Source organism: Lissotriton vulgaris, chromosome 5 (assembly GCF_964263255.1).
Source record: "Lissotriton vulgaris chromosome 5, aLisVul1.2, whole genome shotgun sequence".
Lineage (NCBI taxonomy): Eukaryota > Metazoa > Chordata > Amphibia > Caudata > Salamandridae > Lissotriton > Lissotriton vulgaris.
Genome location: NC_141693.1, coordinates 900,696,721 through 900,720,250, shown reverse-complemented (window position 1 = coordinate 900,720,250; position 23,530 = coordinate 900,696,721). Strand labels below are relative to the sequence as shown.

Below are 23,530 nucleotides of genomic sequence, written 5' to 3'. Positions count from 1 at the left end.
ACCAGGAAAAGTTACGAGGATCACAGGGGGTTACGACGCGCACGGTTACCTGGAAAGGCAGTAAGGGGGTGCCATTCTCCGTCCTGAAAGCGTTCTCTTCCACCCAGGATTTGGGGGGCAGCGGGGCGGCCCTTGGAAACTTAGGAGGCGCGATGACATTGCTGGAGAAGGGCTTCTTCAAGGGTGAGATGGGGTTCAGCGGGGAGGGTACCCCCACGCCGACACCCACCCCGACGCCCACGGCCCTGCGCGGGTCCCGACCGGCGGGTACGCCACCCCAGGGGTTGGACTGGCTGCTCCAGGCGGCGCTCTGGTGGCTGCTGGTGTTCCAGCTGGACGTGGTGGAGGGCTTGCTGGTCATGATGGGCTGGTGGTTGTAGGCGTTTCTCTGGGGGCCGTACGGCCCTCCCGGGTTGGGGCTCCCGGGGGACCTTCTCTGCTGCGGGGGCGGCTGCTGCTGGGGGTGGTGGTGGTGCTGCTGCGCCAGTCCGAGCTGCGGAGAGAAGCCGCCGCCGAACACCGGGTTGAGGTGCGGGAAGTTCTGAAAGAGCAGGGCGCCGTTCACCGGGGGCACCCCTTGGAAGAAGCTGCTGTTCTCCTCCACCGCGTTGGAGCCCGTGGACCAGGTGCTGCCGAAGGACGGGGACAGGGAGGGCGCCGAGGAGGGCGCCTCCTGCTGCTGCTGCTGGAAGCCCAGGCCGGGCAGCAGCGGGGACTCCATCTGCATCTTGTCCTTGCTGTGCTGCTGCGCGCTGCCGCTCTCCTCCGGGGGTTCCGGGCTCAGGGGGCCGCACGGCGCTTCAGAGCCCGCCTCTGCCGGCTGCTGTGTTGCTTGGGGTGCTTGCGGGTGCCGTTGCTGAGGCTGCTGAGTTTTGTTTTTGTCCATCAGTAAATCATCCTGCATGGTTTGCGAGGCTGAAATGGAAAAAAACAGCTGTTATTGCCAGCAAGAGTATAACAATTGCACTCAAGGAGGATTGCGATTTACAATTACTTTTAATAATGCATCGCGAAATCCCACTCCAAAAGTTTCTAACACAACCTCTAGTTTTGGGCTGTAGCTGTTAAGTGTTTAGGGGAGTTGTTCCCTATTAAGGTTCATTTTGTTTCCTAAATGGAAAATATTATCAGTGTCTTGATGCAAGACGCACACATCCCAGTCTTCCATTCCAGGTCGAGCCTGCTTTGTATATATATCATTTTTTACTTTTATTTATTTGGTTTTGAGTAAATATAATAAGCGTCTAACTGTTGTAGGAAAGCCGATCCGCTCATCAGTGCACGCGCGCCCTCCTCCTGTGACAGGAGCGAGCAGCTGTTAATCTGCCTTGCAATGTTTGTTTGCACTGTAGCACTTTACTCCCGTGTGTACAGTTCAGCGCCTTCGCCCTCTCTGATGTGCCGGCTCTATCAAAGCAAAGATGACAGTTGTTTGCGATGTGATTTCGCCACGTCTCTTTTCCTCCCCTGCCCTCTCACCGGAACTCGGAGCCTCTCAGCCGGCCATAAGAAAGGGATTCTGGTTCCTGCATTGGTCAGCTCCGCCCTCTCTCCTCTGGCGATTTACATACGTCAATAAATACTGCTGCTGCGCCCTTCAGCAAGGTTACCTTGCACTGCCCCCAGCCAGCCCACCACCAAACACATCGCCCTACTCGATGACCCGCCTCCGAGCGACGCCCAGCTCAGAGACCCACCTCCAAACCCAGACCACCGCTACACACGCATTCATTACAGCCTCGCCCCTACGAAACACGCCATTATGTTTTCAGCCCACCCATAAAACCCCTGTCCACCACCGACAGAACTACTGATGGCCCGTCCAATCTAACCACTGCCTACTGGGGACACACCCCCTTCAACACGTAACTCTCACACGCATTCCAGGGCGCCAAGCCCGCCTCCAAGACGAACCAGCATGGACCACCCCTCCCATTATGCACAACATATTGCTCTATTCACATCTCTAAACACTCTCACTAGTCTCCAGTCAGATACTAAGTGGAGACAGACCCTTTCAGCTCCTGCCCTCCCAAGTGCTAGTACAAGACATCTTAACCAATCTCTTGAACTGACCACCCCAAAACAAGGTGTACTGCTAGCCTCTAAGGCATAAAAGCAGCTCCTGCTACTTTTGATCCTCGACACCCAAAAGACGTTTTTAGGGCCTGCCCATAAATAATGCCCACACATGTATGACCAAGTAAACAATACAATTCACCGGTTGTAGATTTATTCCAAAAATAGAAAGCACGCCCACTAATTTTCAGGTTTTAAATGTATCCCACTCGTCCTCCTACCCACCCCTCCAACAGAGCCCACTCCTGTTCATCCCACTGTAAAACACATAACAAAATCAATTGTAGCTTCTCTACCTATAAACACGACACTTCACTGCAAAGTGAGATGGTTGCTCCCAGGCTGAACCTAAAGAATTTATCATAGACCTGCTGCTGCAAAATTTTCAGCTGACTTTTGGGATGGCTGCTAAGTGTGACGTTTCAATGCCATATGTTTGACACTTTGAGTGACACTTTATCATGAGCATAACTAGGTGGTTATGTCCATGTGGGGAGATTAACTTCAGAAATGACTCCATCTTCTGAAATGTAAAGGTCTAGAATGACTGAACCCTAAAAGAGCTACGCCAGGGCACGATTCGGGGGTACACGCGGGTGGACGGTGTCCACCCACTATTTTCACAGGGTGAATGCTGTAGTGTGCTGAACTCGTCCCGGTGTAATTTCCAAACACCAGGACACTTCTGCAGCACCTGCACGTTGTCTGCTTTCCATCTGCAACAAGCAACAACGTGCAGGCGGGGACAGGGCTTTCTTATTTCAGACTCCTGATGGACCCATAATAACGGGTGAATTTGAGGGGTCCTCAGGCCTCCTTTTGTTCGAGTCTCCTGGCTGGGAGCAGTCAGGAGCCTCACACCTGAGGCAAATGAAGCAGAGGGGAAACAAAGGCTCACACCTTGTTAGCACTTCACACACACTTAAGAGAGGCAGCTTTTCACTTTGTTCAGCCCCTGTTTAGGAGATATGCACGTACTGTAAGAATGTCAGATGAGTTGGTCATTCCCAGTATTTACCCAAAGTAAATTGTATTTATATAGAGCTTACTACACCTGAGGAGGCGTTGAAATAATGTAAGTACCACTATTTTTTCTTGTATAGCCCTACTCCATCCCAATGCAGGGTGTCAGAACACTTTACCTCAATCAACACATGCATATTATATATACAATTAATTATATATGTTTTTAAATTAATGTACAGGATGTGTTACATAAAACTGGGGGAATGCAAGGTGTAGAAGTTACATATCATCTTCCATAGCTCACTATTCCATTATACTCGCAATGCGCTCAACCGTACACATGATAGACCTGCTAAACATATATGTGAGGGCTTTGGATCTGATGATATCACTTCTTGTAATGCCACTTCATGTAAAGTTGTGACTTGTGATGCCACTTTCTATGATGTCAATTCCTGTGATGGCATGTGTGATGTCATGTGACGCGATGTCACGCACCATGATGTCACTTGCATACTGTGTCGCGGTGCATCGCGTTGGCCGCCGTAGAACACTGCAGAGAAAAACCGGCACTGCCTCTGCTGAACGTAGTTGAGGGACCCACAAGTCCCATGAGCCTTGGGAATGTGATGTCACCACGTTCGAGGAAGCCGGGAATATGGAGGATTCCGAGGCACCGGTCGGGTGCCGTTGGTTCCTGTTACGAGCAGAGAAGAAGGATGTGAAGAGGACCGGTAGAGGTGCACTCCTCACCACTTTCCCCTGTTATCCTTCAATCTGTTTCTTGTGTTGGCTCCTCTGGTATATACGTGCAGAAGCCGGCCCGGCTGCTGGTAAGCCCAGTTGGGCGAGCCGAGTGGTGGCTCTTCGGGGCTGATCGGTTAGCTTTCTGTTAACCCTCAATAGAGGGCTGGGACTTCGGTCTTTGGTACTCTACATACCGAACTCCGTATTCTTTCGACTTTGTACTCTGGCAAAACGTGTGGGTGCCCAGTTGCCTACTCTAAAACAGGCAGAAAAGGCCATTGGTTTATTTGATTTATTGGATTCCCAGCAGTGACAGAGGTGGTTTGCTAGGCAGAAAACGCTTGGAACAGGATTACTACCTGCAGGCAAAAAGCCTAAAGTTCTTCCAAGGGGCATTCAGTTTTGATCATATGTCTACATAACATTGGGCACACTGGGAATTGATTGTTTCACGAAAAGGTTCCAAGAAGGATTGGAGTATTCAAATGCATTTTATGTGTATGCATTTTCAGAGGATTAACCGAATCCCACACGCAATCACTAACCCTACTTCTGCCTTGGCTTGTTTTGTTATATATCCCACAGCAGGGGCTGGTTGAGCATATCCAGAAGGCCGCTCTACTGTCTACTGTTAAATGCCACTGGGGATACTATTGGTATGTTGCACTTATTTCGTATCCCACTGTAACTGAAGGGCAGTACTAAGACTGGATAATGATTCTGTTGTTCTGTCCAATAATTTATAGTGACTTCACATCGCAAGGAACACATGTCTAAGAATCTAAACAGTTATTTTTCTTTAGAGGTTTAGTGCCAGAGACAATATATGGTAAAGAAGGATTAGTTACTTACCTGTAATCCTAGTTCTCTTCCAGGGGTATCCTCATCAAAGTCATAAGCACTAGAATATTCCCGCCCATGCAGAGGACCCGCTATATATATATATATATATATATATATATATATATATATATATATATATATATGCAACTGCAGCCTTATACACACCAGAGCTGAATAATGCTGTAAGGACTCCCCATTATATCATAAAAACATACATTAGAAACAGGGAAAAACAACAGCAAAACATGTTTTGAATCTGTTTTAATGCTTAGCAGTCAGAAGAAAACTCTCACATAGGACTGAAAGCATATACAGCTCCCAGGCTGCATTGCAGAAACACAGTCTAAAAAGACTGAAAAGCTAACTCATAGCAACATAGAGATAAACTGGCACCGTGCCTTTAAGGCAGTCATGACCCCCAGCTTCCCATCATGCCTCAGGGGTGACAGTTAGGTCAGTTGTTCTTTGCGGTGACTCCAAAAGTCATGACAAAAAGAGTTAACATTACCTCATTAACTCCTTGGCTGCTGGGGTAATTTTCCTGCTGTGCTGTGGGGCGCGCACAGCACCCCAGTGCTCATGACAAGCTCAACTCGTCATGAGCTACAGTGCTCCTGTGCTCATGACGAGCTCAGCTCGTCACGGCCACACCTGTTTCCTTAGAACGCTCAGCACAGCAGGGGAATTATCCCAGCGTGCGAGCGTTCTAATGGCCATGACGAGCTCATCTCGTCATCAGCACACGAGCACCATGGCTGATGACGAGCTCAGCTCGTCATCAGCATGGGAGGGGTTAAAAACACAATGATCCTTTGCCCGGGGAGGCGGGAGGGTTGCTTATGACTTTGATGAGGATACCCCAGCAAGAGAACTAGGATTACAGGTAAGTAACTAATCCTTCTCTTCCAGGGGATCCTCATCAATAGTCATAAGCACTAGAATAGAATAGCGAGCCTCACCTCATCCACCTGCGGGCAAAGGAAACATAACGGTAAATTAACCTATCAGCTCAGATAACTAAGCCTGGATAGATAACTATCCGAATAGATTCCTCAAGGAGGCCTGGTCCACTTGAGTATCAGCCCTGGAATCGGATTCTAGACAATAATGCCTTGTGAAAGTGTGGACCGATCTCCAGGTTGCAGCCTTGCGAATTTCTGACATTGGAACATCATGCAAGAAAGCTACTGTGGCCGCTTTTCCCCTAGTGGAGTGTGCTTTAGGAGACAACAACAAGGGTTTATGCGCCAACTGGTAAGCCAATTTTATACAGGACACTATCCATCGTGAAATGGATCTTTTGGAGGCTGGGAAACCTGTTCTCATGTCACCATAATTCAGAAACAATTGATCCAACTTCCTTATGCCCTTGATACCTCTAGATAAAATGTAGGCACTCTCGTAAGGTCCAAGGAATAAAGCGACCTCTCCGCAGGAGTCACAGGGTTAGGAAAGAAAGACAGTAAGGAGATTGACTGATTAATGTGGAAATCAGATATAAACGTAGGCAAAAAAGCAGGGTGAGCCCTTAACACTACCCTGTTGTGGTGAAACACAGTATAAGGTTCTTTTGCACACAGCGCTTGGATCTCACTTATTCTGCGCGCTGATGTTATCGCTACCAGAAAAGCGTCCTTCCACGTCAGGTGTTGTAAAGAGGCTTTGTGAATGGGCTCAAAAGGAGGACCCATTAATCTAGATAGGACCAGATTCAACTCCCAAAAAGGAGGAGAAGGGTTTCGAACTGGGGGATACACTTTCTTCAACCCCTGTAAGAAATCCTTAACCACCTGCATTTGGAAAAAGGAAGGTTGGCTGGGTGACTTTCTGCATGCCGTAATGGCTGACAAATGAACCCTGATTGAGGCATAATTCAAACCTGATTTTGCTAAATATAGAAGGTAAGGAAGAATGACGTCTTCCTGCCCCTTTGTAGGGTCAAAAGGATTATCAACACACCATAGGTAGAACCTCTTCCACTTAAACGCGTATGACACTTTTGTGGAGGGCCTCTTAGCCTCTTTGAGGATATGCATGCAGTCCTGGGGCAGATTAAAGTGTCCGTATTGTAGGACCTCAGGAGCCATGCTGCCAAGTTCAGGGAGGGAAGACTGGGATGGAGAATCCTCCCGTCCATCTTGGTCAGTAGGTCCGCTCTGTACGGTAGCCTCCTGTGGGGGAGTACCGATAACTGAAGAAGGTCCGGGTACCACCACTGCCGTGGCCAGTCTGGAGCTATCAAAATCATTTTCATGTCGGATCTGATGAGCTTGGACACCACTTTCGGGAACAGAGGCAGAGGAGGAAATGCGTAGGCAAATGTCTCTGACCAATCCATCAAAAGCGCATTCCCCCTTGTCCCTAGAATCTGGATGCGAAGGCGTGGCATTTTTTGTTTTTGTCGTCTGCAAATAAATCTATTGATGGACGACCCCACTGTTGGAAAATGTCTGCCACCACCTCGTCGTGCAGAACCCAGTCTGGCTGATCTTTGAAGTGCCGACTGAGTGTGTCTGCTTTGACATTCTGCTCTCCCGGAAGGTGCACTGCCACTAGGGAGAGGTTCCGAGCCAAAAGCCAGTGCCAGATCGCTTGAGCCTCAAGGGAGAGAGGGAGAGAGCGCGTACCACCCTTTTTGTTTAGATAATACATGGTGGTTATGTTGTCTGTTTGGATCAGGACTGAGTTGAACGTGATCGAAGGTAGAAAAGCTTTCAGAGCAAGATGGACTGCTCGTAGCTCCAACATGTTTAGGTGGTAGGACTGTTCTTTCGTGGACCACAGGCCCTGCATTTGAAGGCACCCCATGTGTGCCCCCCATCCTTGTAGCGATGTATCCGTAATCAACGATTGCACTGGAACTGGTTGATGGAAAGGGACTCCCACCAACAGATTCTGCGGCCGAGTCCACCACTTGATGGAGGATTTTGCTGCTTGAGAGAGCACAATCCGATCCTCCCTGCGACCCGTTCCTTGGTCCCACTTGTCCTCTAGATCTTGTTGCAACGTACGCATTCTCAGCCTTGCGTTGGGGGTGAGAAATATGCAGGAGGCCATCGACCCCAGCAGAGATGCCACATGTTGGACTGCTGGGCGATCTGTCAGAAGCAGAGCTTTGCACTTCTGCTGCATTGAGGAAAGTCTGTCCTCCGAAGGAAACGCTCTTCCTTTGTTTGTATCCAGAGTCAATCCCAGAGAGTAGATCGTCTGGGTGGGCTGTTGTACAGACTTCTCCATGTTTACCTGAAGACCCAGTTTGTGTAGTTGTCTTAGACGGATTTTGAAATCACTCCTTACTTGCTGAGGCGATGGCCCTTTGAGGAGCCCTTTGAGGAGCCAATCGGCTAAGTAAGGGTAGACAAATAGACCTTTTCTGTGTAGGGCGGCCGCCACCACTGCCATGCACTTGGTAAAGACTTGTGGGGCAGACTTCAGCCCGAAGGGCAAGACCTTGTATTGATAGTGCTTGTCTCCGACCACAAACCGCAGATACTTGCCATGACGTGGCGCAATGGGTATATGGAAGTATGCATCTTGGAGGTCCACAGAACACATCAAATCTCCTCCTTGCAGATGTGGACATATTTGATGAAGGGCCAACATGCGAAACTTCTCCTTCACAATGACTTTGTTCAGCAGGCGGAGGTCCAGGATAGGCCTGAACTTGTGCTCCTGGTCTCTTTTGGGCACAAGAAAGTACCTGGAGTAGACTCCTTCCCTCGCTGCGCGGAAGGAACCTCTTCTATGGCCTTTTTTTGCGGAACGGTTGCCACTTACGGCCGGAGCAACTTTAGTTGGAGAGGACAAGATCTTTTTGGAGGAATGTCCTTTGGAAGCACACGAAAACGTAGTGTGTATCCATTGCACAGTATATTGAGCACCCAACGATCTTTTGTGATGCTGCACCACTTAGCAAGATGATGTGAAGCACTTCCTCCCACTGGAGTGGGCAACGTCGTCAGAGGAAGCTCCTGCTCATTGCTTCCCTGCCGATCTGGCCGTGGTAGAGGACTGCTGTTGGTGACCACCTCTCCCTCTGTTGGATTTACGGCCCTGGTACTGCAACTTGACTTGGTTTTTTCCCTGGGACAATTGAGGGGTTTGAACCCTCTGCTGGTATACCTTGCGCTGGTTGGGCCTGTAACGACGTTTGTACTGCTTCTTTTTTTCCAAACAAACAGCTTTGAGGGTGTCGAGTTCTGCCTTCATCCTGCCCATTTCCTCATCTGTATGGGTGCCAAATAGAGAGGAGCCAGAAAATGGGAGATTTAGGATTTTCTGTTTTGCATCTGGCTTGAGTGCTGTCAGCCTCAACCAGGAGGATCTCCTGGCACAAACCCTATGAGCATATGAATGCGTCGATAGAGTAGAGCCGTCCACAGACGTACTGATCACTTGGTTGGCAACAAGTGATCCCTCTGTGATGATTTCTTCAAAGTCCTTCTGATCCTCTTTTGGCAGCTTCTCTCTGAAGCGGTCCAAGGAGTCCCACAAGGCCCTATCATAGCGTCCTAATAAGGCTGCTACACTTGGAGACCTTCAATGATGAAGCTACTGAGCCACACACTTTACGTCCCCAAGAGTCCTGGGACCTACTTTCTTTATCGGGTGGAACCGATGAAGATGCAGCCACAGCATGAGTTTTCCTCGCTGCCGCAATGATCACTGAGTCTACAGGCGGATCCGTCTTCAAGAAGACAGGGTCTGAGGCAGCCGGCTTGTATTTTTTCTGAATTCGAGCCGGTGCAGCCTTGATCGTAGCCCGTGTCAGGAAGATGTCCATCACAGGTTCCAGAAGCCCAGTAACCAAGGGGAGTAATGGACAAGACGCTGCGCTCTGATGCAGAGTCTCAAAGATCACCGTTGTCGCCACCTGAGGGACAGACATTTCTATGTTCAGCTTCTGAGCCCCTCTCTGAAGCACATCATGGTAGGTGTTGATGCCATCTATCCGAGATACCCTCGATACAGGGCTGTCCGATAGGGTAGGGGAATAATCCCTCTTCGATGATCGAGTGGAGGAAGAAGACCACAACGGTGTCCTTCTCCTTCTGCGATGGGAACTATGTCTTCATTCCCGGGACCTGCCTGTGGGTTCCTCATGTCTGGGGGAATGCGATCTGTCCACCTCCTGCACCAACCTTTGCAAAGGTGACCTGTGGATAGGACTGGCATACTCCTGCATCCGCTGTGTCGCTCCCGTATCCTTGTCCCAGTGATGCAGGGGGAGGAGCCATCTTGGCGACAAGTGCACAGCAGGGGAAGCCTCCCTGTGAGATGGAGACTTATGAGCCGGCCTGCTGGAACGTCCTTCTGGAGAGGCTGATCTTGTGGAAGGATGTCTGGAGGAATGAGAGGAAGAATGGAGTGACGCGGACTCCGTCACCAGAACCATGGATCCTTCTCTAGACCCTATTGAGATGGGTCTTGACGTCGGGCGTGGGCCTCTCAACGTCGAACCGTACCTCCTCCTCGACGTCGATCTCCGGCCCGATGTTGGAACCGGTCTTGACGTTTCTCTACTCCTCAACCTCAATCTCCTCCTCAACGTCGATCTCCGGTCTGATGTTGGAACCGGTCTCGCTGTTTCTCTACTCCTCGACGTTGGATCCCTTGCAGACGATGCCTGGACATCCCTTCGTCTCGACGGCAAACGTCGACTCGACGGCGAACATCGACGTTTAGATCCAGATGAAGGGGCTCTGCTCCTCGACGCCGAACGTCGTCTTGCTGACGACGGCAGAGGGGTGTCGATCCTCGACGCCGATCATCGGCGAAACGATGGTGGAGGAGATCCCATCTTCGACGCTGATTGTCGCCGGGTTGACGACAGCGGAGGACTCCTGCCCCTCGACGTCGACCGCCGATGGACTGACGGCGACGGAGGGGAGCCTGCCCTTGACCCCGAACGTCGTGTTGACGAGGGCGGGGGGCTTCTACTCCTCGACGCCGATCGTCGCCGGGTTGACGATGGCGGAGGGCTGATACTCCTCAACGCCGATTGCCGCCAAGTTGATGATGGCGGAGGGCTTCTGTTCCTAGACGCCGATTGTCGCCGGGTTGAGGACGACGGAGGATCACAATTCTTCGACGTCGACGACGTACCTGAATGGCAATGTCTTCTGTACGGCGAGCCCGCAATCGAAGACAAATGACCTACCGGTGGAAGATTTTTCAGCGCCGAGCCAGACGCTGAAGTAGAAGGGTGAGGGATCTTGCTTCTGGATGGAGATCTAGCCCTCTTGGAGCCCTTCGTCACAGGTTATCTGCCTCTGGAAGACTTTTATGCCAATCCCATAAAGACGGATTTTCTCTCTGTCCTTTAAAGTCCTTTTGGACAGGGTCTGGCAATGAGGACAAGCCTTAGGGTCATGGTCCTTAGGCAAACAAAGGATACAGACCTCATGGGAGTCCAAGCTGGCCTTCTTTTTACCACAAGAAGGGCAGGGGTCAAAAAGTGAAGGCATTTTGATTGGAAAAAAATGCCTAAAACTGTCAAAAAAAGACAGAACTTTACTTCAGAAGGTGAAAGTTCCAAAAAGTGAGGATTATTTCTGACTAAAATCAGAAAGAAGTGGAGCTGTGTAACCAGGATCCTTCCTGAAGGAGCCGGAAAGAACAACTGACCTAACTGTCACCCCTGAGGCATGATGGGAAACTGGGGGTCATGACTGCCTTAAAGGCACGGTGCCAGTTTATCCCTATGTTGCTATGAGTTAGCTTTTCAGTCTTTTTAGAATGTGTTTCTGCAATGCAGCCTGGGAGCTGTATATGCTTTTAGTCCTATGTGAGAGTTTTCTTCTGACTGCTAAGCATTAAAACAGATTCAAAACATGTTTTGCGGTTGTTTTTCCTTGTTTCTAATGTATGTTTTTATGATATAATGGGGAGTGCTTACAGCATTATTCAGCTCAGGTGTGTATAAGGCTGCAGTTGCTTATTTTTATATATATAATTATATATATATATATATATATATATATATATATATATATAGCTGCTCCAAGGACACCAGGTAGCGAGTCACTCTATGGACGGGTGCCGTCACGCGTTGGTGCGTCGCTTAATATTCAAGCTTCAAAGTTTCTCCCATTTACCAGGAAAAAGAGACAGCACTCGCGGGATGCTTGGCAAAGCAGTGTTCTTTATTTCACTGACAGACGCGTTTCGGTAATTCCCTTCTGTGTCTACGCGTAACACACAGCGCGGCGCCATTTGTAACTCCCAAATTATGGAAACAAACATAGGACTTTAAGCGACCCACAAGATTGTGAGCGCCATCTTGGAACGTTATCCAATTCATTCTTTGTATATTACTGTTGTTTACACAGATAGATGGCTTACATTCAACAACATATATATAAGTGCCATTTACATTTATCAAGTGTATTCAAACCGTCAGTTTGACAGATCTAATCTTGCCGTGGATCGGCAATGGCAACCATCATGGTTGCCTGCATGTCCTGTTGTTTTCTTCTTACAAACGAGTTACATTTCTTGTATACTATACCAAACATTATGACTACCTATATCTCGGTTGTTTTAATTCAATGACATATATGTCCCATCTTAGACAAAAAAGGAAATTCAAACACTTAGGAAATCAACATACACAATATATGTATTTGCCAAACACCTTTCCAGAAGAAAGAAATGTACCTATGTACCTTTGGTAGGGTAGTGCATTGGAAGGAGTAGTAGAAGAAGTTTGAGATGAGTCTGAAGGTTGGGCTAGAAGATATATTGAGCGAAGTATAGGCTGAGAAATAGGGTAGTGCATTGGAAATGCTAAATTAGAAGAAAGTGATAAATATATAGATCCATAATTACATTGAAAGTATATAGGTATATAAAGGAGGTAAGTATATTAAGATTAAAGATATTGATAGAGGCACAGGATGGGAAATAGGGTAGTGCATTGGATATGCTTTTTCAGAAGAAAAGTAACAGACACACAGATTCAAGTACATGGAAGGTACATAGATGAACAATGGAAGTATGTATATGTAGACCAAAGATGATTTTTATTTATTAATTATTATTTTTCTCTCAACAACATAATTATTTTACATGTTTATACAAAGTAATACAAAAAGATAGGTACATATCTATAGTGAAAAAAATGCTTGTATACAGAGGGATATGCTGTAAATTTCTGTTTGCGTATGGTGCTTATGTGGGGAAGAGCCAAACCTTGAGTAGTTTTCTGAAGATAAGGTGGTTGTCGGTGGACCTTATGTTGGGCGGGTAAAGAGTTCCATAGTTTGGCTGCTTGAACAGAGAAGGATGCGCCACCCATTGTTTTTTTCTTGTATGGTGTGATTTTGAGGCGAGATGCTCCTTTAGAGCGGAGGTTCCTTTGTTGAATGTGGTTGGTGATTTTATTCCTGATGAAGAGCGGTCCCATTCTATGTATTGCTTTGTGGGTGATACAAAGCAGCTTGAACGTGGATTTTATGGCAACTGGTAACCAATGCAGGGATTTCAAGGCAGGGGAGATGTGGTCTCGCGGTTTGATACGCAAGAGTAGTCTGGCAGCCGAGTTCTGAATCCGTTGTAGTCTTTTCATGGTCATTAAAGGTGATCCGTGGTAGAGGCTATTGGCGTAATCGCGTTTGGACAGAACAAGGGAGATGGGAGCTTGGACCTTGTGTGGAAATCCCAAATGAGTGAAAATTTGTCGCAGCGTTTTTATAGTAGCAAAGCTTGATCTTGCTAGTTTATCCACTTGGGCATTCATCGACAGCTTGGAGTCCATGGTCATTCCGAGGTTTCTTACTTCCTTCGATACTTTAGGCAGTGATCCCAGTTCATCAGGCCATGTGGCAAGCAGATTGTAATGTTTCCAATCGCAATACGTGAATATTTCAGTTTTTGAAGCATTCAATTTGAGATGGCTCCAGGTCATCCACTGATCCACAGCTCTGAGACAGCTGAAAATTGGTGATTTTCCAATGTCTTTGGGGCATTCCAGTTGAAGGAGTATTTGCGTGTCATCTGCATAGTTATTGCACGTGAGGTGAAATTTATTGATCAGTCCTGGTAATGACTTCATGTAGATGTTGAAAAGCATGGGCGAGATGATAGAACCTTGAGGGACCTCTGCTTTTGTGGAGTACCATTCGGACGAGAAAGGTGGAGTATGGATGACATTAGTTCTGTTTCGAAGGTAGGACGCGATCCAGTCTAAAGCAGTTCCCTCTATGCCTGCTTCATAGAGTCTTTGTTTCAGAATGTCATGGTCAACCGCGTCAAAGGCAGCTGAGAGGTCCAAGAGGAGTAGCGCAGCAATCCAGATGCGGTCAACTGTATTCTTTAGGTCATCCTAGATGGCCAGAAGGGCATATTCTGTGCCTCCTCCCGGACGGAATCCTGTTTGGAAGTCTGAAAGTATGTCATTGTCTTCAATGAATTGTGACATCTGGGCGAACGCTGCTCTTTCTATCAGATTGCCCAGGAACGGTCCATTTGTAATGGGTCTATAGTTGTCAGGGTTCAGCGGATCCAAGTTTGTTTTCTTCGGTAAAGGGTGTATGTATGACTTTTTGAGTTCTGGAAACATTCCAGTAGTTAAGGAATTGTTGATAATTATTCTTACTGGAGTGGCAGCAGAGGTTGTTAAAAGAATTGTCCTTAAAGTTTGTGGTGGACAGGGGTCAGAAGGGCTGGCGGCAGGCCCGCTTGCTTTCACCAGGTCCATAAATTCATTGCGTGAGATGTGTTGGAAGGAACGGAGAGGCTTGATTAGAGCATTCTTGGATTGTTGTTTTGTACAAGGGTTAGTGCTGGTGCTTTGTTTCTGTTTTAAGTACGATTCCAACGTGTCTGCTTTGTCCATGTAATGATTTGCCAGTTTGTCTGTGAAATCTTGAGTAACAGGACGAGTTCCTTCTAGGCAATTTGGTTTGCGAAATTTATTGAGTATTTTATAGAATTCTTTATTTTCAAATTTAGAGTTTTGAATTCTGTCTGAATAGTACCTTTTCTTAGCTTTTTTGATAGCAGACTTGTATAATCTGTTAATTTTCTGTAGTTGAAGTTTGTCTTGTTTGGCGTTTGTTTTGAGCCAGGTACGTTGCAGCTTTCTAATTTGTTGTTTCATGTCTTTTATTTCCATGTTTCTCCAATGCGCTTTTTTTCTTTTGTTCTGTTGTGTGGTTTTGAGTGGTATCAGGATGTCAAAAGCTTCCTGTAGCCACTCATAGATTTTGAACAGAATTTATGGTTTCCAGATTTGTACTGGATGTTAGTTGTGCTTCCAAGAGTTTGTTCCATGGCCGATAGGTGGATGGATGTAAGGTAGTTTTGGGGCAACAGTTTGGCAGGATGGCTCCTGGCCCACTTGCAGAGGACAACCGGGCACTGAGTATCTACCAATGGTAATTACATTACCATAATATCCCTAATGGAAGGAAATTGAACCAGTGGATTCACCTTCAGACTTCCTTCCCCTAGGAACCAGAGGATTTCTCATTGCCAGACAGCTGTAAACCAGGCCCTGAGACTGCTGGAATGCAAGAGAAATAGGATAGTGCATATGAAGCACTATGCGTCTTTCTATTGTTTGTGGAGTTAAAAATAGACAATTTATTCACTTCCACCCTTATCTTTTGTTGTCTTTGTCCTCTTCACTTTTCCTTCCTTCCCTCCTTCCTTTTCTCTCTCTTCTCCACCATTGTCCTCACTTCACACACTCATCATTACCCAAACTCTTGTTCTCATCCTTTTTGTAGCATTTGATATTATTCGCACATGGACCCTCGTGGTTCGGGGGCAGACTCTGAATAGGAACTACGTCATATGCAGGGAGGTGCTAGGGTGTGGTTAATGTTGAGTATGATATAATCCGTAATGTGTGAATGTATGATGAGGAATAAAGAAATATTTGACGGCAGCTTCTGTGTGGTGTATTTCATTCTCAAGCTCCAAGGCTGGGGAAGACTAAACATCTGGCCACGAGTAGGGATAAGTGTCCCGAAGAAAACATGGCTGCTCTCCCTGAGTTTGCAACAGCACAGCAAATTGCTAGTGCATGCCAAGTGTGCCTCAAATCAGTAGAAAGCAGTCTGCGACTTGTACATGTGGAGTCAAAGCCCTGCTTCAAACCATGCACAGCCACAGAAGAAAGTGAAGGGCCTACAGAGGAGCACATTCAAAATGCCCGCCAAAACCACAGGTGAAGCTGTTGACGGAAACGCTGCGCTACTCCCTGAATACGGAGCAATTACTCAAACGAAACAGAAGGATACCGGCAGTGACAACCAGGTATGAGAAACAGAGAATTTACCCACTATCAAAGACAACTGAAACATTCTACAACCTCAGATTGGGCATAGTTACCCAAGTTTAAGCACAGGGGTTGTGCTTACAGAAGTTGTATAGGCCGCTGGGTACAGCAAAAGCAGGCTGAACAGCATGAGTTCTCAATGGCAGAAAAGAAAAGTACAAAAAACAATGCAGCCATAATCCTGAAGCCACCACCACCCTTCAACACTTCTTCTAAGAAACAGAACACTAGTGCCAGGTGGGCGGCGTGGACAGTGCGCTGGATACAGTGTTCCCACCTGTGTGGTTACTTGGAGCACAGTCATCTCAGAGTGCTGTCTTTTCTTTGCTTTGAATACATTTAAAAGTGGTTTCCGCCCCACAAGCAAAGCGCCTGCAAAAAGGTCAAGAAGGTAGCCATTGCAGTCACACAGACCGCTTTGGAAGAATTTGTGTGTGTGTGTGTGTATATATATATATATATATATATATATATATATATATATATATATATATATATATATATATATATATATATATATATATATATATATATATATATATATATATATATATATATATATATATATATATATATATTTATTTATTTAAAGCTGCTCCTTCAATTCACCATCACGGAATTTAAAAGCAGGCACGGACCACGTTTCTGTGCAAAGGGTATTTTGTTTATCCCTTTAGTCGGCCATGACGCGTTTCAGTCCTTCCTGGACCTTGATCAGATGACAGCGCTCCCGCTATGCTCCATATATATATATATATATATATATATATATATATATATATATATATATATATATATATATATATATATATATATATATATATATATATATATATATATATATCCACATGTTTTATTTAATATTTTGAAGAATTTTGGAAGAATTCACCCAGTGTGCAATTTACAATTGCTATAAAATCAACTAATAACCTAAAACAATTTTTGAGGAAAGAGGTTAGTCTCAATGTCAAAACATATTTGTCCCACTGATTCTGTCACCATCCCAACTTCTCTTACATTAAACAGTCTTATAAAGAATCAAAAATTCAAATAAAAAAATAAGACCTCCTCTTTTGGATATTGTATATCCTACGCTTTTAAGATAAGCAAATTAGGGGGCGCTAGAGGGAGCCAGGAAAGATGGCCGCACCTTAGTGCTGCTATGCCTGGCTGAGTCCTAATCCATCCATTATCTGCTCAAAATTATTGCATCGGAGCTTGCCGCTGACTGCCCTGTAACACGAGTACATCCTGCAGCGGATGAAGTGAACTATGTTGCTCTGGAGCCATCGTGAGTGCTGCCAATCAAGACTCCGAGGAGCAGCTGGCGCGTGGCAACATGGCGGCCGCTGCATCTTAATTATATTTGTCCCGCTGCCTCGCCTAGCTGTGTGGAGCCCCGCTCGGGGATTAGCGAGCCCCACTGATGTGGCTACTGTCATGTGTGGAGAGCTGAGCCCGATTCCCGGTGTCTCCCTGCGAGCGGGGGCGGCTTCTCAGTGCGCCAGTTCCAATAGCCAGGATCAGCTGCAGGGCTCACCACCATCCGCCCCTTTAGCTGAGAAGTCTGACGGAGCTCGCGGCTGGAGCTCTGTGCCCTGCCCTCGGCTGTCCTTGGCTGATGGAGTGAGCTCCGGGTCCTGAGGCTGCTGAGCTCTTGAGGGCCTGTGGAATTGTGGCCTGCTATCGCTGCACATACCGGTGCAGATTTGCGGAGTGCCCGAGTTGGGAGCGAGACGATCTCCAGATGCCTTAAACCCTACGCTGTGCGGGACGGTAGTCGCCGACAGTGGGCAGCGGTAAGTGGGGTGCGGCCGGGCTCCTGGCCTTAGCTGCAGCGGTGGATGAGGGCCTGAGAGTTAGGCAGCGCTCTGCAAGCTCTGGCCTATTTGTGCGGTGCGCTATGTTGGCGAGATTTGGTGTGATCCTGCATAGTGGCTGAGTTAGGACCTCTTGCACCCTGGTGCATTCCTTCTGACCTCCGTGCTTCTCCTCAACTTTGCGCTTTCAGGCCCCAACTGCATCATAAGTGCTTGGGCCTGGTGCACTGCTGTTCCCCCGCCTCATTTGTACCCCCATATGGTGGTCGTGACTTGACGGGCCCAATTGGACGCAGCGGGCATCTGCTCCCTGGATTTGCTGACTACTGTTGGTACACCTCGGGGTTCGGTCGGTTAAGAAGCACAGCCCACCTTTGCCTTGTTCTCTGCCGCCATGGGGTGCCCAGACAAAACGCAACCTCGCCTCACGTTTGAGGTGCGTAAATCCACCAAGCGGCAGCATAGAGTGGCCTCGGACCCCGAGGCGGATGTCCCTGGGGAGGCCTCTCTAAGATGGAATCAACTTTGCTTGCCATATAGAAGAGCTTTCAATCCATCGAAGGGACCATGGCGGCAGTAAATCACAGACTCGACCATATGTCCTCCCAACTCGAGAAACAAAATGCAAGGATTGTTGAAATTGCACAAAGCGTCTCCACAAATGAGGATGGCTTGAGCGAGGTGGTGAACAAAGCTCTTCACATGGAGAAGGTGTTGGCGCTTATTCTAGTGAAAAATGAGGATTTGGGGGCCTGGTCCCGCCGCAGCAATATCACATCACGGGCCTACCGGAGTCCACCAACACGGGCAGAATGGAGACTGTAATTGAATCCCTGATCAAGAATATATGGAGCGGGCCCATTGTTCTCTGGCGGCGAGGCCGGTGCCAGGTGCCCCACCGCGTCCTATAATAGCAGGCCTATTGAACTATCGGGACCGGGATGTCATCTTGAGGTTTGCCAGGGAAAAGGGCGCAATTAACCATCAAGGGAACGCTTTGTATTTTTTCCCGGACTTCACAGTTGCCGTCCAGGAAGCAAGGCGGTAGTTTGGTATAGTTAAAACATTCTTATAGTCTGAAGGCATCCCTTATGCTATGCTGTAGCCTGCTCGCTTACGGGTGAGCCAGGAAGTGGATTGCAAAATCTTCACATCTCCTAAGGCGGCAATGGATCATGTCAAAAAGCTGAAACGTAGACGTTCTGAGGCTGCGGAGGCTCATGACGATGAGGAACAGTGATGGTGTACCTAGGTCTGCTCTACAGATGTGATACTGTCTGACATACGTGACATGACTGGCCTCCTCCTGTTGGATTTCTCCACTCGCATTGTTGCCTGGTCATACCTTGCTGACTATTGCCTGTCGCTTGTTTATGTACTGTTTGTATGCTCAATGCTCACTTTTCTCTGTTGCAGGACTCGATTCCAATGGTGGTGGTGGGTTCTGCCCCAGATTCTGATTCCTTAGAGGGTCATGCCCCTAATTCCCGAATGGCGCCATGTTTCTCTCCCTCCTGGTCTGGCACGAAGAGCCTTGGGGCGGTTGAGGGGTTGTTCCCACCTTACTTCGCCTTCCTGATTACCAGCGCAACTGGGATGAACACTTTTGGGGCTAGGTTTCGTAATTCCCACTGTTTCCCCACTGGAGATAATTACACTGCCCGCATCTATTACAATATTCGATCACATTGTCCAGCTGCCTTGCAGGAATAGTACTACACTTTGGATAGAACTTGTTGATGCAATGCTTATTGACGTTTGCCTGTAACTCTTTGCACATTTCACTTATTTGCTCAGCCACCTTTGGTAATGTAGGAGGTTCGTAGCACTCTGGTGCTCCCCCCTTGGGGGCTCCCCAAAAACAATTCTGGATCTGTTGTTCTCCATGTTGGGGACTGTTAATGCAGGGGAGAGGATGGCTTTAGCAAGTTTGGTTCGCTAAAGTGGGTGTGTGTGGGTAAGGGGGGGTTAGTGGGCACTTTTTTCTTGTACTTTTATTGTACCTCTTCGGTCTGATTCTGGAATTATCTCTCACATTACTAAATACATCTGAGAATGCAATTCCATGGGCAGTAACATAAAGTTCCTTAGCTGGAATGTGTGCGTCTTGAATAGTCCTATGAAACTACGGTCAGTGCTAGCGCAGTTAGAAAGATTGGACGTTCAAGTGGCGTTCTTGCAAGAGACGCATCTCACACCGCAATCGGAAAAGAATGTTGGTGCACACTGTGCCGGGCTGAGGGTTGCCTCTTCTTACTCCTCTTACGCTCAGGGAGTGATCTTGGTGAAAAGATACACAGGGCGGGGTGGCGGTGGTCCATGGTCTCCTTGGGGGAGACAGCGTTTACAACGCTGTGAGTACCACGCGCTTTGGTAACAACGCGGACGTTACATCGTCCGCGTTGTTACCACGCATGGCATTACATTGCAAGTCGTTTCTACGACTTGCGCTAGATGGCGTGCAACACCAGGGAATGTGTTGGATTCTAAATCCAACACATTCCTTGCTGTTGCGCTAACTGGAGTAGGAATAGTCATTTATACTATACCTAAGTCCAGCGCGCCATCTAGTGCAAGTCGTAGAAACGACTTGTGTTGTAATGCAATACTTGGTAACAACGCGGACGATGTAACGTCCACGTTGTTACCTACCGTGATGAAACATGTGGCGTTGTAACGTCACATATTCTGCCTTGGAGGGGTGGGAGTCCTTTTAGTGAATGTCTACGGCCCAAATATTGACGACCACTCCTTTTTCACAGATTGCATTTTCAAATTTCCTTCGGTTAAATTGTTCTGGGCGGCGACTTTAATGTCTGCTTAGATGAACTGCTGGAAAGACAGGGAGTTGGTGCGACGCAACACAGCCAGTCATCTGAGGCGCTACTGGTTTTTTTTTAGATGCAGAGGCTATACAGGACATTTTCCGCATCCGGCACCCGGGCATTCGCGAAAGGACATTCATATCAATGGTGCATGGCACATGGTCCCGCTTGGACTATTGGCTTCTTTCAGAGTTGGCAGGCACATGGGTTGTGGTTGTTCGCCACCTGGCTAAAACATTATCGGATCACTCCCTGTGCTCCTAGAGATGCGTGCTCCCACTTGTGAGCGCCCCCGTTTCAATGGCGACTGCAGCCCTCCTCATTTACGGATCAGGTGTTCAGGTGCACAGTGAGTGTGGCCATTAGTGATTTTGGTTCAGTGGCCAGCCCTAGGACCTTGTCGGAGGCTTCTAAAGTAACTATCAGGGGTATCTGCATGGGAGCGCAGGCAGTGGTTCTAAAAGACTTACGACGTCAGATGCATAAACTGGCTCGCAATATTTCTGCTTTAGAGGGCAAATATACCCAAAGCCCAGCCCAATCTACACTACCTAGCATACGATTGCTGGTAACGGAATATAACGACACAGCGGATCAGGAGCTAGTGCATAGGTCACAGCGCTTTACTATGGGGGCCGCCCCAGTCGCTCACTTGCTCATAAGGTAGCTGCGCCACGGACTCAAAACTACATCACGGAAATGCTGGACCTTGGGGAAATAGCGCACTATACTTCGCCTGAAATCAGTGAGGTGGTGCTGGACTTTTATTCCAACCTTTATGGAGAACGTGTCGGCTACTGACATCAATGATTATTTAGATGATGTTGCATTTGGCTGGCTTTCTCTTAATCAGCGCAAATACCTCACTCAGCCCTTTGACGTGGAAAAGGTCAAAATGACCATTCAGTCGCTGCCCACTTGCAAGGCTGCGGGCCTGGACGGACTCCCCAGTGAGTTTTATAAGGCTTATGCTGACGATCTGGCCCCCAAGCTCTTAGATGTCTTTGCAGAAGCATATGATAGTGGCACTCTGCCCCCATCGCTAAAAGAGGCCCTTCTGGTTATGCTCAAGACATACAAGCCCGCTAATCAGTGTGATTCCTACCGCCAGCTCTCCATCATAAACACTGATGCCAAAATGTTGGCAAAAATGATTGCCAGTCGGCTTTAAACCCTCATCCTTAATCTGGTCCTCCCGGATCTGTCAGGATTTGTCCCTGCCCGATCTCCGGCGCACAATTGGTGCATGGTCTTCTCCACCCTACATTAATTTGAGGCCGATTTTTAAGCGGTTGCTGTGTTACTCGGCGCAGCAAAAGCATTTGATTCCCTGCAGTGGGAGTTTAAGTTCACTGTCCTCCTCCGAATGGGGCTACCACCCTTTTACTTGAAGTGGATACATCTCTTATATGAGGCGCCGGCGGCGCGTGTCCGTGTTAATGGTTTGGTATCTACCACGTTCCCTATTCGGCGTGGCACCCGGCAGGGCTGCCCCCTATCGCCAATGCTTTTCACACTGGCTCTGGAGCCAGTGGCCTGCAAGCTCCGCCAAAGTCATGCACCAGCAGCACTACGATTTTGACAGCACTCATTAGTAGTCTCAATGTACGCCAATGATATGCTTCTGTATGTCCGGGAACCTGCGTCATTTCTCCCAGAGCTGCTTAGCGAATATATAAAATTCGAACGCTTCTCAGTGCTCGGCATAAACTGGGCAAAATCAACAGTGTTCGCTTTCACAGCTGGTACGTGACACGTTGAGCTGGACTTCCCACTCACATAGTCAACTGACCCAGTAAAGTATCTAGGGGTATGGATCCACATGGACCCTGAGGTAGTTGTTTCGGAAAATTATGGCCAGCCTTGGTCCAAATCACAGAACGTGCAACGCGATGGGCCAAACTCCCGCTTTCCTTAGCGGACCGCATCGCAGTAGTCAAAATTAACATTTTGCCCAAACTTCTTTATTTGTTCATTAATATCCCCATTCTTCCTAATCTTGCATTGTTCAATTCCCTTCAGTCAGCGCTACTCTCCTTCGTGTGGGGCGGCAAGAAGGCCAGCTGCAGCTGGGAGGTGTTAGTATTACCGTTTTATCGTTGTGCACAGGCCCAGTTAGCTCATTACTGGTTCAACCCATAACATTTCCAGACGCATGTAGCTATTGAAGCTGACGCTGTCCTCCCGATGGCCTTGGCTGCGGGAAAGCAAAAGACACACAATAGATGGACGGAATGCAGAACAAATCAAAACATTCACCCCCAGTCAAGAGATCTGGGTTAAATCATCATCATTCTTTTGCTCACCATGCCACCCCAGTTTGGACCTGGCCATATGCAAATCAGTCTTGACCCTGTGCCTCATGGGAACAGTCCATCCCGAACTGTCAAGCCAAGTCCTCCCTGAACCGGGAACAAGAATCCTAGGACCGGTTTCGAGGTTTCACCCCTCTTCAGCCACTATAGCTTGATTCCAGGGCCCCATTGAGCCCTGGACCCACATACCTGGCGCACTTAAGGCGAGAAAACAAAAGACACACAATTGATGGACAGAATGCAGAACAAATCAAAACATTCACCCCCCAGTCAAGAGATCTGGGTTAAATCCATCATTATTTTGCTCAGCATGCCACCCCAGTTTAGACCAGGCCATATGCAAATCAGTCTTGACCCTGTGCCTCATGGGAACAGTCCAGCCCGAACTGCCAAGCCAGGTCCTCCCTGGACCGGAAACAAGCATCCTAGGACCGGTTTTGGGGTTTCACCCCTCTTCAGCCAGAATAGCTTGATTCCAGTGGCACAGTGACCCAGGACCTACGTCTGGGCATACCTGACACACTTAGGGCAAAAAAGCAAAAGACACACAATTGATGGACGGAATGCAGAACAAATCAAAACATTCACCCCAGTCAAGAGATCAGGGTTAAATCCTTCATTCTTTTGCTCACCATGCCACCCCAGTTT

At 47.8% G+C, this 23,530-nt stretch overlaps 1 protein-coding gene across 9 annotated transcripts in view; it reads right to left on the bottom strand.

The window, feature by feature from the left end:
• CPEB3 (cytoplasmic polyadenylation element binding protein 3) overlaps positions 1-23,530 on the bottom strand; it is a 1,233,156-nt gene that overhangs the window by 826,895 nt on the left and 382,731 nt on the right. For 5 of the 9 annotated variants that reach the window (XM_086922496.1, XM_086922495.1, XM_086922500.1 and 2 more), the window contains one exon: positions 50-915. The exons of 3 other annotated variants lie outside the window; for them this stretch is intronic. In XM_086922496.1, the coding sequence (XP_086778622.1) occupies positions 50-904 (855 nt within the window). In that variant the 5' untranslated portion in view covers positions 905-915. Of the gene's footprint in view, positions 1-49; positions 916-1,479; positions 1,610-23,530 lie in introns of those variants that run through there. One more of the 9 variants, XM_086922499.1, reaches the window with a different exon arrangement.